Genomic DNA, 18,144 nt, shown 5'->3' on the forward strand with positions numbered 1-18,144 from the left:
TTCAGAGTGGGTATCTCTTATTCTAATAGTTAGAAAACCTGATGACTCTATCAGACTCTGAATTGACTTAAGATGAATAAATGACAACACAGTGGTTGACACTCATCTTTTGACCAATATCACATAGGTGATATTGGAAGTGATTGCATGCTTTCGACTAATGAGGTACGCACCATTACCATCAAATCTAACTAACATAGGAAAGCAAAAATGTAACGTTTATTACACCTTGTGGTCCATTTAAATTTCATAGAATGGTATTTGGTTTGGCCTCAGCAGGATCTGTATTTCAGAAACTGATAGGAAAATTGTTCACTTGATTGTGAGGATGCATGTATTTCCAAGATGACATTCTAATTTATACAAATAATGAGGCTAAACACAAGTTCATACTGAGGCAAGTCTTAAAAAAAATTGAAAGAATGTGGCATGACAGTAACATTGTCCAAATGCAAGCAGTGCCCACAGGAGGTAGAATATATTGGACATACACTGTCGAAAGCTGGGATCAAACCTGAACAGTCATTAGTAAAAAACATTATTGCAGTGCCAGAACCACATGATAAATAAGAGTTGCTATTGTTTTTGGGCTCATGTGAATTCTATAAAAGGTTTGAGAGATTTTACAGCAACCGTGGAACCAATGAGAGCACTGATGAGAAAAGGAGTTAAGTATGAATGGAAAGAGAGACAACAAAAAGGTTTCAAAAGAGTAAAATAATGCATAATAAGAGCTCCTGAACTAACCCATTTGACACTATGAGAGATACAATCATCAAAGTTGATGCCAGTAATAGGGTTGTGGGAGCAATACTTACACAAAAGGATGAAAGAGGGCGTAAAGTGACAATACATTTTGCATCCAGGACCCTATCGCAGGGGAGCACCTTTCGTTTTGAGTACTCATCACAATCCTCTACTGAAAATATTAAAAGGAGGTGGAGCTGAGAAGGCATCTCCAGGGCTATTCATGCTAGCTTCACGATTGTTTGAGTATAATTACAGTATTGAGTATAGAGAGGGCGCAACACAACAAAGTTGCAGATTGCTTATCAAGGTTGCAAATAGTGGGTGTAGAAAATCAAAGAGTGTGATGGATTTTGGTATGCCCATAGCAAATATATGTGTCTTAACAGGAAGTGTGATAAGAAAGGATGTATAGATGAGAGCACAACCAAATGATGATCTACTACAGGAAGTGTGTAGCTATGTGGTTGAAGGCTGGCCATTGAGCAAAAATACGAGGTCTGATGTCAAACCATTTGGAATGACATGTGAGGAACTGTCTACGGAAGGTGATACATTGAGAAGAGACAAAAGAGTAGTTCCTCCTGAGAGTGTAAGGAGGGACATTATTGCCAATGCACAAATAGGGCATTCTGGGATTACCAGCACCAAATCACTTGCGAGGGAGCATTTTTGGTGGCCAGAGGTGGGTAGAGATGAGTATAGGTTTGTCAGAGAGTGCACTCAGTGTAATGAGAGTGATACGATTTTAATTACGAGGACACCACCATTGGGAACACCTAAGCTTCAGACAGAACCTTAGGCCAGGGTGGCCATGGACATTATTGGACCATTTTATGGGCTTAGAGCTGAAAAGATAAATGTGTTGGTTTTAGTTGTTTACTATAATCATTGGCTAGAGGTAAAGTTTGTCAAAGTAGTGACCAAAGAAACTGTCATTATCTTTCTTTCAGGTATTCTTTGAAGAGAGTGAATACCAAAAGAAAATGTCACTGATAATGGGACACAATGTAAAAAAAAAAAGTTAAACTTTATGAATGAGAGAGGAATCAAACAAAATACAACACCTTTATATCATCCCCAAGCCAACGACTTAGTGGAAAGATTTATTAGGGTGGTTGAAACAGTTGAGTTGGGAGTCAAGGTTATGTTTTGATGATGTGCTGAGCAAGATGTTGCGTGCTAACAGAGTGAGGAAGCATCCTAGTACAGAGAAGTCACCATTTGAAGTGATGAGAGGGTGACAAGGTAGAGATTTCATGTTTCCTGTATGGTTGGAGGAATTGTTGAACAAGGTAGTGACTGACATGTATGTTGCAGAGGACCTAAGCAGATTAGGTGAAAAAAAGAAGCATATGAGGAGGAACTATGATATCAGTAGGATATGTCGGAGTTATGGAAGGTGATGTATTTAAGATCATTTTGCCTTGCAGTGTTCAAAAGCCATGTTCTCGTTTCAGTAGGCCTGTCAAGGTGGTTAAGGTGAGAGAAACCAGAGTATTAACCGATGAGGGAAGGTGATGGAATCTGAGCAGAGTGGCAAACGCGAGGGGATGATTATCTTCGGTTGTAAAAGTGAAAGCAGGAGGATATGTTGTCTTCTGCTCCAATCAGAATCTTCGCATTCAGGATTCTCTGGGGATTTCTGGGGAATTCTAGAGTGTGAAGCAGAAAGGAAGAGGCCAAGAGAGCAGGAGGGCTGGGGCTGGGATGCTGACCTGCCAATGACTGTAGTTGTGAAATATATGTTCTCAATAGTACATCAGAATCTGTGCAGTCCTTTCTTGAAGATGATGAATAGTGACTACATATAAAGGAAGAGATTATTGAGGATTACCTAAATTATGTGGACACAGACACAGAATTGGTGTTAAGTGCACATACCTGCATAAGTGGCATCAAATGTGCCCTTTCCACCGTTTCGCACATGCTCATCTAAACATACATGTCAATCAATGGATAACACAATGTTTTCTGCTGATGTTTTTGCTGAGGTTGCTTCATGTCGGACACCATTCACAATCCCTACCTTCACTACATACTCATTTTTAAACAGCAAACGTCCTATGTTATTTGGACTTCTTGCTTTCATTTCTTGCTTTTGAATAGATTTTTTGTTTAAAAAAGATGTGTATTTGCCACGCTGAATTTTATTTTACTGAACTTTGTGATTGTGGATAAAATACAACGGTACGAGTCAGAGTATACAATGGATGTCCTTATTGCAGCCGAAATAAGAAGATCCTATTCATTGATAAAAAAAGAACTTCCAGTCCAGTGAGAGTTTGCAAATTGGAGCCAAGGTAAATGTTAACACTGTTGACCTGCGGTGGTTCAATTAGAAACACTTTGTAGATTCTTTCTTTCAATTCTCCTCAGTTAGGGTTACCCACTCGATCACAAAACAGTGCAAATGAGGGGGATTAAAAGCTTCCATTGAGCCTGCCAGAAATCCTCCAGGCAAAGGTTTACAGGCTTACAAGGAATATCTTGTTTAGAAATCTACAGGGGAATGTGTTTCAGAGGGTGGACAAAAATAGTCTGCAGGCGAGACCATCTGTATATTCATAATTCTGCTTTGACTATGATGCTGAGTGCTGAAGAGAAAATATATATAACCGAATGGCCAGCAATAAAGAACACATTTATAAGAGGATTAGCTGGCTGTATTGGTAAGGGCGTTGAGGTTCTATTTCTTGCCAATTAAAAAATCATCAATCACAAAATTCAATGCATTCCTTTTATTTTGGATGGTAATGCATACTCCATCAAAATGCAACCCTATATAAAATCATATTGATACACAACAATATATATAGAGACGGGTTACACATATGTAATGTTTTATTTTTTTTATATTATATACAATGATTTGGGCATATTTCGTTGCAGTCCAAAATATACTATTCATTCCAGCAGGGGGACCATGCAAGAGGGTGTGCATCCCCTGTAACTCGGGATCTTCAAAACAGCAATTAAATATGTTTCCTCTATTGATTGTAAAGGCTACACAAATAATAAAATTCATTATCGCCTGTAAAGAAACATTCTCACCTCCACCTACAGACTGGTTGATCGTCTGAGTTCTTTAATCATTTATATTTGAACGCAGCTAATGATAACATGATAAGGTGGACTTATTTTTAAATATCTAGCGACCTGATCGAATGGCTTTGAATTTTTATAAAGCTATGAATCACAGTCCAGTCTGTTGTCATTGGATGATATGCACCGACGGATATTTTCTGTAATGCATACCTTTCTGATTTCCATAGCCTGAGCATAACACATGCCGCTTAGTGCTGACTTTTAGTTGCAAAGTGCAAGGGTCGGCTCGTCAAACCAGCTGGACAAACCCAGCTAGCACAACGTCCCCTATGTGTAGCTTTGTCAAGGAATTTTCAAAGCAGCACCAAGCCGACTGTAATCTGCAATGACCTCTTTGAAAGGGGTGCTTTCTCATTACGCCGAATAGAGCCCCAAAAGGGCAGGGGCTGTGGTGTAATTCAGTTGCACAAATATTTAAATTCAAATCCCTCCTATAACACATGGACATTGCCACACCCAGCACAGACCTTGGAAACTGACTGTATTCCATCTGCAGCATAATGAAAGCAGAGTAGCTGCAGATGTCGCAACCAAAACACTGAGCAAATTACACTCTGAGATTATATTTAGTGAGTGATTCAATAATAATGAGCTCATTTTATAGTCCATCCATTGCTTTGAGTCAGAAACGTTTTCTGCTTCAAGATGTGGTTTTGCTGACCACTGGTTTACCTGAAAAAGGGCCCAGATAAAGGAAGGACGTTACCCGTCCCACCAGTTTGTTATTGTTCTAAATGCTTCTTGTTGTTTGGTTTGGTTGGGTAGCAAACCCGTTTTTCCCCCCCTTTGGGGTTCCGTGTTTATGAGACAGAAATGTGTCATAAACACGGTCTGGAAACCGGCCAAAAATCAGATAACTCCATGTCATAAACCGTGAACAAATTTCCCACCATTCACAGGTGCACACATCCGCTCTTTATAAAACTATTTTAGCCATGTCAATCATGCAGTCCATATTTCTTGTTTAAAGCACCTGGCATGATTAACAGTGTCCATGTCATGTTACAGCTGAAAGTGTTTAGATCTGCCCCCCTACACTCCCACCCTGCTCCCCTACACTCCCACTCTGATCCCCTACACTCCCACCCTCCTCCCCTACACTCCCACTCTGCTCCCCTACACTCCCACTCTGATCCCCTACACTCCCACTCTGATCCCCTACACTCCCACCCTCCTCCCCAACACTCCCACTCTCCTCCCCTACACTCCCACTCTGATCCCCTACACTCCCACTCTGATCCCCTACACTCCCACCCTCCTTCCCATCACTCCCACTCTCCTCCCCAACACTCCCACTCTGCTCCTCTACACTCCTACCCTGTTCCCTTTCACTTCCACCCTGCTCCCCTGCATTCCCACCCTGCTTTTAGCGCATCGCTGCTTATCCTTGTTTTCCTCTCATTTGCGAGTTGGGCATACTGTGCATTCCTTAAACATATGTCAATAGGTTTGCAATCTGCATCACAATGAGAAGCGCCTTGAGTTATGGCACTTGCTTTAGCTAACATGTGCTTCTAGTTCTGCAACTGCTGGTGATCACTTCTGGAAGAGGATAAACCATACAGTGATCCACCTACTGTAGATATTAGGGGCCCGATTTATGGAATTCTTTGCACGGTTCAAAAGTACGAAATGACTTTGCACGGACTTTGCACTGCAAATATACGCTTTGCACATTTCCACGAATCAGGGTTTATGTTGGCAGTGCAAAGTCACTTTTCAGCAGTGCGAAGTCACTTTGAACTGTGCAAAAAAATCCATGAAACAGGCCCTAGGTCGTTGAATAGACTAGCATGGGCTAACCAATAAACCCTGATGGGCAGGGACCTTACCAGGCCTTAACATGAGCCCCAGGGTATTACCTGGCCCGGTAAAGCCGTTGCCCGGCGGCTTTTAATGCTATTAGAATCCCAGGATGCTTACTGTTGTACTAATAGTTTTTTTTGTTTTTATTGGGAAATGGTTGCCATTTCTCAACTTAAAAAAAATACAAAACAAGATGGCTGCCATAGTCAAGGGAGAATGGAACTGCACGTAGTTCCTTCTCTCTTTTTCCATGATGCCATTGCTGTGGCAGAGAAGCGCCAGTACGCTGATGGTTCAAATGTTGACGAGGCAGCTGTAGCTAACTGGGGCTGAGGTGAAGTTGGGAAGTGCGCGGTGGAGGTAGAATGTGGCAAACGGACAGGGGAAGAGTACAATCACTCATTTAATTGTTGCCAGTAGGGAACATGGTGGCCCCCCACTGCTCATGGGGCTCAGAATGTGAGTTTTACCATGAGTTAAAGCCTGCATTCTGAGCTCTCTGGTTGGCTAGGCGGCCCCATGGCCCCCTCTGGGCTTCCAGTTTTAGTTAGAACATGGTTGACTTCTCATTGTTTGAATGAATGCCTCACATTATATTGCCATGGCACATCTGAGACAGAGAAGGTTTGCTGCAATTGGATTGGATAAAGCCTGTTCTATTGATTGTTAGTTTTTCCATTGCAGAAATATTGGTTGATGATCTGAGCTGCCTTAGAGTCCCACACTAAGCTTACAATTATTTTCTAATGGGTCTTTTTAGTGGGATCTAAACCAAGGGTATGGGCAGGCGGTGTAAGTGCTGGACTATGGGAAAGGGAGGACTCTGGGAGATGTTATGCTTTGGCATAGAAACATTCTGGACCTCAATTTCTCTCTAACAGGAACAGATCAAAGACAGTATCCAACGTGGGTTAAACTGTATCACTTTGGCTTGTCAACTTCAAGAGGGCTTAAAGTTTTGAAACAGTTCCAGACCAAATAAGGTGTTAGTAATTGTCAAAGAGGGAGTTAATGGTATCTGGTCAGTCTTCCCAGTTGGTTCTCTTTGGTGAAGGTCTTTCAAATCACTGCTCAATTGAATGGTGGCTGTCCGAGATATGTTCAATTCAGGCTTTCAAATGGGGTTGGCCAAAGGGTCCCAGGAAAGTACAGAAAACAAAAAAGACTTTCAAAGCAAATCATGGTTCGAGCTAGAGCTGGAAGATGATTGGATGCAACAACAGTTTAATAGAAGGTCTGTAGAGTCTTCTTGGACAATAACATCAAGTGTAAATGTCCTACTCAGTACTTGTCGTAAAAGCAGCATGGTACGTGCCAAGTGTGAGCTCCTCCAGAGTTCAAGGGGGAATTACGTGATGCAACAAATTCAGGCTCTTGAAGCATATTGTGCAGGCCTCTTCTAAGATCTCTCAAGACTAAGCTGGGAATGTGTCCTTCCCTCTCGAGTCTACAAGCTGGGGCAGCTGCCATGCACTGTTCTTCAGGAATTCCAGACACGATGCGTCCAAGACATAAGGCGGACAACACATCTCCAATAGCAAACCTGATACATCCCACTTGTCTTGATGTCAATCAGGAGACAAACACTCCAGCAAGGACTTTTGACAAGGCAAAAAATAAGTTTTAGCTAGGTAATGGGCAAATAAGGATTGAAGCAAGTAGCCCCTATCCTCTCTCTCTCACCTTTTTGATCAATATATGTAAAACATTTGATGTCCATTTTTTCAAATTTGAACACTTCATATGCAGATGATACACAGATACATTTCAGAATCTCAAGATTTTATCGAATTGCTCTGGTGTCTCTTCTTATTTGAATGCATAGTAGGAACTGGATGGCCAACAATAGGCTCCAGCTTAACACCTCTAAAATATAGGTTGTACTTTTAGGCCAAAAGCACCTTATTAATGACCCCCACTCCCTAAATTGCTTGTTGGGAATTTCCATGCTTGCCAAAAAGGTAAAATACATTGGCTTTATCTGCAATCGGATTGGAGCTGTGATCAGCAAGCGAGTGACACTTTCAAATCTGTTTTTTAGGCTAAGCCTTCTTTGTCAAGTTCTCGCTTTTATTTCAAAAGTCGATCAATCCTTCAGTCAATTCCAAACTTGACTATTCTGAGACTGGTAGGGAACCCTGATATCAACTCTTTCGTTTACTCTCATTAGAGAACGATTTAGTTCAGCCAATCTTCAAACTCCCTAAATCTACCTCGATCTCTTTCTACAGATTCTCTCCATTGGCTACTAGTCCAGCAGAGAATCCAGTTCAAGCTGATGTGTGTTCATGGTGTTGGCCCTCCTTATCACACTGCCAATATTGCACCTTATTGGCCTTCAAGGTATATGTACTGTAGAAATCTTCTGCTGCTAACTATCGCCATATTGATATGTAGATTTAGAGGGGCCTAGACAGTTCTCTGTTCTGGTTCCCCGCCTATGGAATACCCGGCTGGTGCAATTGAAAAGCATCCCATCCCTGCTCTCATTCAGAGAGTCCCTAAACGCACACCTCTGATTAACCCCCTCTCCCCTCGTGCACTTTTATGTCACTAGCAGTTAACCATCTATGGCCACATGCAGTTCATTTGGCCACGCTTCCAAATATGCCCCTTATAAATAACTAAAATCAAGTCAATTATCTTTTTGGTGGGATTTCTAACCTTGGTCCAATATGAATATGCTTGAAATGACCACAATCTCCCACCATTATAGCTTTACATTTACAAAAAAGGCCCATTCCAGCAGGAGGCTGTTTTCCTAAATCTCAGGATCCATGTCATGTCCAGCGAGCATGGCAACTTGCAAAGCCAGCATCGGCTCATTTAGCTGGCAGAGCAAAGGGAAGGCTGAGCCAAGCTCCTCCACAATAAACTCCAAGACATGCTGGGACGTTTCTACATGAAAGAAATGTTATTCTCCTTACACAGTTGCTCAAGGTTCTTGTAGAATGTTTAAACCACTGACCTTTGAGCGATGAAGCAGAGTAGACGAGGGCAAGGTACAATGGACAATTCATAGAAATGGCGCTTGACAAGCCATCCCACTCAGAGGCAGAGAGCAGAGGTGGGTTTAGATCAGGAAAAGTCAAACAGCCTGCAGGTAGCAACGTTGAGTACCTTCCTTGCCAAGAGGGGTGGAGGAGGAAAGAGGGAATTTCCCCTGAGGAGGTGGAACAACATTCCAGTCTGCTGAGGTCAAGGGTTGAGTTTTGAGGTGAGATGGGGAGTATTTTGGGAATGTTGATGTAGTGACTTGATCTAAATGCAAGCCACCTGCGGTATAGGCAATATATAGACAAAACAAAGTTGTGCCCTGTTAAAGAACTCATGTACATAATTTATTTCCAATTTCCCTCTCCCATTATTCCATTGTATTGCTATATATATATATTAAACAAGGCAGCAGTGCTAGTGGCATAGTTGCCATTACAGGCACTTTGTCCGGCCCCTTAAATGGCAGTACATGGCACACGATGTCTGAAGGGATTTTGATTTCTTTCAGGAGATTGTTTTTTTCTGCAATTGCTTTGAGGGTCGTTTAGACCTCTAAGAGGGAGTCTGACCACGTGAGAGAACAGTTAGGGAATACTTGGATTGAGACCTCCTTAGGAGATGGGTTTAGCAAGCCCCGCACATAAGGCTGAGGAAAATAGGTTCTACTTTTAATTGGGAGGGTGATTGGAGGATCAACTGACCCTTATTTTGGGTCAGGCAGCTCTGTTTGCGTGTGCAACTTTTTAAGAGAGTTGTGATACCTTTGTCTAGGGCTATGGGACTTATTTTCTTTTTCTTATTTAATATATTTTAGGGGCTGATAACTCAGTTTGTTATTGTCAGTCAAGACTGTATTCATAATTATAGGACCTCTGGAGCCTCATTCCTCCTAATGGCTTCTTAGTGGCTTCTAAACTCCTTGGTGGTTTCCAGTCTATCTCTCAGGAGACATTCAGAAGCCCCTTGGAGCCCTGCCATCAGATTGGATCCTGCATGGAGTGGAGTCCTTCACTCACTAGCAGAGGCTGTGCCTTTGGTTGCACCCAAAACAAGAGGTCCCCTGTCAGGAATTTAGTGCAGTTTTTCCCTTACATTGTGGGCCTCATTACGAGTTGGCTAGTGCGGGTTAAATCTGGTGGTATTTCCATATATATGAGCTGGAGGTAAATCTGGTGACTCTTCGCCCATTTTCTGCCAAAAATGCCCTATTGAGTTCAAAGGACTCAAAATAAATGGGTAATAACACCAGACAAAGTAGCAGTAATTGCAATACAGTTTGGTGGTATCTGGGTGAATTTGCCAAACACATACCACCAAACTTGTAATGAGGCTCTACTTCTGGATCACTGGAGCTCCTCCACCAACAAAACACCAGAGGAACTGAAACCCAACCCCATGTCTGTGCCTGAGTGAGTCTTTTATACTTCAGTAATACTCATGTCACATCCAGGGCTCTCAGCCTTCACTGCTTCGAGCATGGTCTGTGAGATGACTTCCACCTGTCTCTTCCTGGCCCTCACTGCATATCTATCATACCTACATCATGTAGATAATGTCATCATTACATAGATGTACAGTGCTTCTGTCTGGCGAACTCCTGATATTCAGACTCTTGCCTTCAGATACTAACCGAATGTCAAATGGTGAGGATGGACATCTCGCAAACAAGTGTCTGGGGCTTGTTAGCAACATGGAGGTAAACAATGTTTCAGGGACAGCCTATGCACAGTGTTTGTGGTAGGGGAAGAGTGATCAGATAGTGTTTGGCCAACGATGAGGTGCAGTAGGCTGGATGGTCCGATTGCTTCACTATGGCCTACCTGGGCTCAGGCTGGGGGCCGTTAAAAGCCATGTGCGCTTCAAACTGGGGAAAACCCATATGAAGTGTGCAAACTTCCAGCCCATCTCGCTGTTAAATGCTGAGGTTAAATTACTGCCTAAAATGTATGCTCGATGACTGCCCAAGGTCCTTCCTAAATTGCTTCACAAAAACTATATGGGATGTGTGAATGGTTGCAATAGCTATGATAACCTGTGAGCCACTGTAAATAGATTCTTATGGCAAGGTGGTGATATGGGAAAGATTTTAGTTTTCAAAGTATTCACCTTAAAACCAGATACACTTCCAAATCTTTCTAAGAACTCAATCTAACGCTCATTGGATCGCTCAGAAGCAAATACCAACCTTTGAAGATCATCCACTTAGAGGACGACCTTCGAGTGGCAAGCACCAAAGTCAATTCATTTAACTTCTGAGTCTTTCCTGATTAGAATGGCCAAGGGTTTGATAACATAATCAACAAAAAGGTGAGGTTATGCCCTGTCCTGCTGTGTACCTTTCCTGATATCAAACTGAGCAGATGTTGCCCCGCTAACAATTACCTGAGCTTTAGCTTTGCTATATAGTGCAAAAGCTGCAAACCTTTTGGCCCACGATTCATTATATATAGCACCTGTGCGTGATAAACCAGGCTAACCCCATCAAAAGATATCTCTGCCTCTATATTTAACGCCCCGCACATGCCTGCAACGAGTTTCTATGAAAAGAATAACATCTACCAGTTCTCGCAGGTTATCATAGCTACTGCAACCATTCACACATCCCATCTAGTTTTTGTGAATCAACTTAGGAAGGACTTTGGGCAGTCATGGAGCATACATGTAAGGCAGTCATTTAACCTCAGCATTTAACACGGTGATGGGCTGGAAGTTTGCACACTTCATATGATAGCACAGTGCCAACGCAATGGTAGTGGAAGCAAGGCTGCACAGAATATAGGTTCGAATCACAGATCTGGTGGAAGCAAGGCTGCACAGAACAACATAGGTTTGAATCACGGATCCGGTGGAAGCAAGACTGCACAGAACAACATAGGTTCGAATCACGGATCCGGTGGAAGCAAGACTGCACAGAACACCATAGGTTCGAATCACGGATCCGGTGGAAGCAAGACTGCACAGAACACCATAGGTTCGAATCACGGATCCGGTGGAAGCAAGACTGCACAGAACAACATAGGTTCGAATCACGGATCCGGTGGAAGCAAGACTGCACAGAACACCATAGGTTCGAATCACGGATCCGGTAGAAGCAAGACTGCACAGAACACCATAGGTTCGAATCACGGATCCGGTGGAAGCAAGACTGCACAGAACACCATCACGGATCCGGTGGAAGCAAGACTGCACAGAACACCATAGGTTCGAATCACGGATCCGGTGGAAGCAAGACTGCACAGAACACCATAGGTTCGAATCACGGATCCGTGCGTCGGAAACAAATACTATTTCAGCTTGCTAATGGATTGATTTACAAGGTCAGAACTAACCAACAGTAGATTTGTCGGATTCCCTCAAGCTTACTAAGTAAATAGATCTGATTCATGGAATTTGTGCTCTGAAAAACGGGGATTTGTGCGCCATTCTGGCCGCAAATCCCCATTTGTTAAACAGAGATTTGCAGACAGAATGGCGCACAAATCCACGTTTTTCGGTGCACAAATTCCATGAATCAGCCATACACAGTGTTTCTTGCATCCTTAGCGCTCATAATTGGCGTTAACAAATGCATTAAACTGGAAAACCTTTGTTAGTTAAATAAAGCATGGGACTGCAAACTTTCAATGATGATATTTTTCTAAAGGACTCTAGCAATGATTTTATCTTAGCGAGGATGCTAATGGGTGTAGTCTGCAGCTCTGGATGCACAAATAGAATGCCTGTATCCTGACTAATGTCCAATATTGAGCACGGACATACATTTTCAATTTTAGAGATGGACACGGTGTTGTCACGAACACACAAGATCACGTGCAAAATTTGCAGCTGGAACTGATTTCTCTTTATAAAGAATCGAATGAACTCCAAACTTTGCAGAGAAACTGAGAATACTTCAATGTGATTGGTTCATCTGGTTGGTAAATCGAATGACCTGTTGGTTCCACCTTACCACTCCTGAAAAATGAACCCCTAAATAGCCAAAATGGCGGACAAATTACAATAATATACAATAGCACAAGGTAGAGAAAAAAAAGTAATCAGCAGTAACCTGGTCTTATCACAAAATACAAATTTTATTCATCATTATTAAAAAACATCATCATAAAAAACATACAGATGTTAAAATGTAGTAAAAAAATAAAGTGCAAGTGACATCAAGCTAAATGCTTACACACAGATTGTAACAATTATCACTAGTCATTCAGAAATCGACTAGGTGTGAGACTCCTGTTTACACGCTAGTGTAGTATATACAGGAGAAATTCTGGTCAAAAACAACCTTAGTAAGTGAACCAGTAGATTTAATCCCTGGTAGGAGGATAAGACCAGGTTACTGCTGATTACTTTTTTTCTCTACCTTGTGCTATTGTATATTGTCTTTATTATCCCTTCTTGAAGGTAGAGTTTTCTTTTATTACCCTAGGGAGTAATTGTTTTTTCTGAAGGGTTTCCTCCTTATATATTATGGACAAATTACAATACCTTCCCATTCACATAACACTTACCTTTCGAGCCAAATATGGTCAATGAGCTTTCTTCCTGTGCTTTAGAGTTCCAGGGGCAGGTGCATCCTCTTTGCAAAGAGGCATCACTGACCGTTTCTCCAACATCTCGAGTGGTTTCAGTCAATGCCATCTCAAGCTCATTGCTGTACACACCAAACAGGAGTGGGGCCATCACACAACCCTGATGGACGCCTCACATGGATGCAATGTCTCAACTCGCAGTTGAGACCAAGCTGGCCAGATGCTTTAACATCCTTAGCAAGCTGCAATAATAGATTAAGCAGTGAGCGATCCACACCCACACTGTCCCAAGAATTGAATGATTGACTGTTGAATACTGAACAAATATCAATGAATTCTGGAAAAACCTGCCTCTCCCACCTGAGCATATTTAGCCGTGTTCAAGGCATGATCCAGGGACTGCTCAACCATCTCCAGGACTCTAGAAAGTCCATGTATACCTTGTCATAAAATATCATAGCTATCCAGCCATTTCCATGAGTCTGGTGGGCAAATTCCTTCTCATAATCCTTCCGCAGAATTAATTAAGGTAGTGGGTGTGTGCTAAAGAGGGTAAAGGAGTTTGCAGTTCTTCGTACTTAAACTTTTGCATTTATCTTCACTTTCTACTTTTTCAGCTGACTTTAGATCTATTACCCTTGGCCAATACAACATTCGGCAAACAAAATAATCAAGGCACAGAATTCATGTTCCACTTACATAGGTTGGAGCGGCCACCCAATCTGTCCCAGGCCTTCCATTAACTACTCTCCTGCTATTCTGTAAGAGTAGTCTCAATTACTCCCTATGTTCTGCATTGATCTAACTGTGAAGTAGTGATACGTGATACTATATTCCTCATCTCCTAATGTGAAAAATCAAACTATCCAGAATCCCAAACCCAAATCATTTTTGCATTCGGATCATCCACTGCAATGATTCGTAAGCTAGTCAGCTTGTTCGGCATCCTCACACACCTCAGTGAACATGATACAGACTATAAGGGTGGCTCATGATAGAATTCCCATAGAAGTGGTCCTGGGGTCGAGAAATTGCATGGCCCGTGTAGGGCGTTGAGAAAGTATCAGAGCGGCAAACAAGACTATATGTTATCAATTGCTTGCAGGCCCAGTGATGTCCTGTATCCTTTGGGATGTTCATGCACGAAGAATAAGACCAGGCTTCTAAATAGGAGGAAAATGGTGTAGTGTATTGCACCCTGATGTGCTCACGGTGAATGGGGGGGATGTCATTTTTCAATCACTGGAACTGGGTGAACTGTAGAAGTATCTGCGTTTGAGATCTGCTCTGAGCGTTTGACCTGAACATTCACATGGGAACCCAGATGGTTTGCCTCTTTAATCGTCTTAATAATAACTTGCCTGGGGGAAAATCTTACTGTGAAGCCATTTAAAATGTCAGCTTTCGACAAGAGCAGGACTGATCAGAGTAAAGTGCTTAGCCTACTATGTGTACAGAATATTCTTAAAATGAACATTAATCTGAATGAAAGAATAATGCAGTAGAACATATACTTCCAGCAGTGCTGGAGCCTCCTCCACTGCCTCCTTCGAATGCACAGGATTACTTTATCACAGGTGTGTTGGATTGCTTCGGAGGTGCACTGAGATATACCTGCATATGCTTTTTAAGTGTAAAAGGTGTGGGGGTTGGAGGTCTGTTTTTTTCAGATAGTCAAGTTGCTTTTGAGGACAGAGCAGAAATCTGGCTAATTATTTGTTCTGTTCAATTACATATCTTGCCTGTGCCTTTAAAAGACATGATAGATTATGGTAAAGTAGAGGGAAAACATTGAGAACTAGGACATCCTTCAAAATACTCAAGGTGGAAAGCTGGATAATGGGGGAGAGCCTGCACTCAACACAATGGAACGAGTCACATGTCTGCAAGAGACAAAGCAACAACATTGAATTATAATTGATAGTACCTTGACCTGTATATTTGAATTGTCGAAAAGAAAACAATGTTTATTTTCTGCCAACCACACCCAAAACATATTTGTTCAGGTGGTTATTTATTATTTCTAGCGACAGAAGGCTCTTCCATGCCTTGATATATAATTATTTATTGTCATGTTCTACGCTAATGGGTTGATGACTTGTACGGGTTATGTGTGAGTTGTACTTGTAATGCACTTGTATGTCATTGTTCTGTGAAAAAGAAAACAAAGAACCTTAGAAAAGAGACAGGAAATATCTGTTAACCCAATAAAGGTATGATCCTTTTAGGAATGCTTTAGGTTTGCAGCCTGTTTTATTTTGAAATACACCACTCAATTGAAATCAATGTATTTCAAGATATCTGCTATCAATTCAATTTCTTATCTATTGTGTTGACAGATTGGTCACCAGAGATTGTGGAGCTTGCTAAGAAATATCGGAATGACACAGTTGTTGCAATTGATCTTGCTGGAGATGAGTCACTGAATGGCGACGCCTATCCGGGACATCGGAAAGCCTATGAGGTTTGCATATGTCTTCTTACCGAAGAAACACATTTCTGTTGTGTGTTCTCATCAGTTTGATATGTTGGTCAGGGACCCCCCAATTATGAATTTAGTATGAGGAAGTGGTGGCACCCTGTAACCTGTCGCTGATCACCATGTCATTTAGGGGTAGTTGAATATGATTGAAATATCAGCAATATAGACTTTCACTGCTGGGGCGTGCAAAGCGAGCTATGTTTCATTACAGAAAACTCCATTAGTAGCAAACAGGACTTAATAGCAGCAAATAATATTTAATTTATTGTCACTGGAGTACAGATAACAGTGTATTTATGCACTACAGAGGTTAAAGGCATTCATTTTGGTTGAAATATTCCGACAACGGTTTGTGATATTTAGTAATAACAAGTGTGAGACAGGCATGGTATCAAGAGAGACACAGACTCAAAGGTAACAGTATCAAAAACCTTCATTTAATACCATTCTGGAGTTGATGTAATACCTAACTGGCCCTAACTTTAATGGGCTGTTCCCTCAACTGAAGCTTTCTAAGGGCCGTTGAGGTTTGAAAGTTCAAAACCAGAAATCTGTCTGTGTCTAAACCTATGCTTGCCCTCACCCTTTGACAAAATGTGATAGGAAGACTTCTTAAATAAAAAATAGTGGTTCAAGAAAATGAAAATGTAAACCACTGCTGGTTCCAGGTAGTCTTACCAATAGGTTTATTTCTGCTAGTGCAAGATTGTTCAATTCAAAAGGGGAGCCGTTGGAACCTTGCACGCAGGGCTCCTGTAGCAAATCAACAAAGTTCACAATGTCTCTGGGTCTCTTGGCATTCCCTTCCCCCATGCTCAGACTCCTCTGGTTAGAAACAAAAATACACAGGTCTTGTCAGGCCTCTTAGGGTTCCCTTCCCCAAGTGCAGCCCTCTCTTTACAAAGTTCAACAATGTCTCTTGCGCAATCCTTGTTAGGCCTCTAAGGGTTCCCTTGCCCAAACCTAGGCCCTTTTCGTCATCAAACAAATAAAGTTCTCCTGGTCAGGATGTACCTTTCACTGTACAGTTCTTATATGGGGGTAGTATCAGAGACTTTCGAAAACGATGGGCTCTTTACTTCTCCCAGTTGAGACCACTGTGACTGCTAACCCCTCTCTTTACTCTCTGTAACTTTCTTCTAGCACCTTTTCCCTTCGGTGCCTCTTTAACTCTGTTCTTTTCCACTTCACTCTGCCTCCTGCACACCTTCTTTTCCATTGTGCACACTTGCACTCACTTGTCATCTTGCTGTGCCTCTTGCACACTTCTATTGTCTTTATCCTGCCCAAAGCACCATCTGTTCCTTTGGTTGTGCACCCTTGCATCTTCATTTCACTTTGTCGTGCTGCATGCACTTTCCTTTTTCAACCCTTGGGTTGCTTGTACGCTCTTTTTGCTTTCCCTCACTTTTTCTTTCACTTTTCCAGTCTGTCGGGTCACCTGCACCCTCTTTTCTCTTACATTCCTTAAAGTTTTGTTTCATCTTATCTCTCTTTACTTCAGCGCTGCAAGCACATCTTTCTTCAAGATTTCTTTCTTACTTTCTGCTCGCAAGCTTTCTTTATTGCTTTCGGCTTTCTTTACCTTTGTGCCGCTTATTAATCTCATCCGTCTTCACTCCCGCTCCAGTCACCTGCACGCTCCCGAGTTTCTCTCTTCACTGTTACAAAACTCAGCGGGTAGCGCAGTGCTGGCAGGTGGTCTCCTCTGAATACACTGGGTTGAGGTCAGGGTCTCACCACCTGCCCCTCAGACATATTTGGGACCGGCACATGTTCCAAGGGGACAACCATCTTTCTGGACTCGGCCAGCAGGACGAAGTCTGCCTCACTCCGGCTCTCGGGAAACTCTGCTCCTCGACCACGCTGCAGCCCCATCAAACACACAGGGCCAGCATCTCGGCACGTCACTCCCTTCCCAACTCTCCAGGCTTCTCTCCTGCCTCTTCCCGCACCTTGGCTTGTCTGGTCCAGTCGGCATCTCAAGCTCGCTCATTGCACCACACCTTTTAAACTGGTATAAGGAGTCAATTGGTATCAGGTGTGCACAGTTGGAATAGAGTGCCTGACCTTGCCTGACCCTATTAGTGGGACAGCCTAGTGGTAGGTTGTAGTAGGCCCTGTCCTGCTTCCCACTGCTTTTCCTGTGGGTAATCCTCATTGTTCTTAGCTGTATCTTCCTCTTCTCAGTGTTTCTTGGAAATGGGGAGAGGGAGGTGGGGTGTGACTGGAAATACCCCATAAAGGCTGAGGGAGAGTGTGATGATGTATAACTTGGAAGGTTGGAATAAAGTGTTTCTGTACTAGTAGATGTTAATAAACCTTAAGTTTCCCACGGTCTACAAAACAGGAATACTTTGCAAACGTAATGTACACCTAATGCGTATTGCACAACTGAACATTTCATTTACCAAAAAAAAGTATTTGTAAACCTTTGCAAACCTAGTGTTCACCTGTATTTGTCATTATTAGTAAACA

General features: G+C 42.3%; 1 protein-coding gene across 1 annotated transcript in view; it reads left to right on the forward strand.

Moving 5' to 3' along the window:
• LOC138579930 (adenosine deaminase-like) overlaps window positions 1-18,144 on the forward strand; it is a 325,526-nt gene that overhangs the window by 134,169 nt on the left and 173,213 nt on the right. Inside the window, exon 7 of the mRNA XM_069650151.1 lies at window positions 15,524-15,648. Within this exon, the coding sequence (XP_069506252.1) occupies window positions 15,524-15,648 (125 nt within the window). The remainder of the gene's footprint in view (window positions 1-15,523; window positions 15,649-18,144) is intronic.

The sequence above is a fragment of the Ambystoma mexicanum genome, chromosome 3p (genome assembly GCF_040938575.1).
Source record: "Ambystoma mexicanum isolate Mex_15411 chromosome 3p, UKY_AmexF1_1, whole genome shotgun sequence".
Lineage (NCBI taxonomy): Eukaryota > Metazoa > Chordata > Amphibia > Caudata > Ambystomatidae > Ambystoma > Ambystoma mexicanum.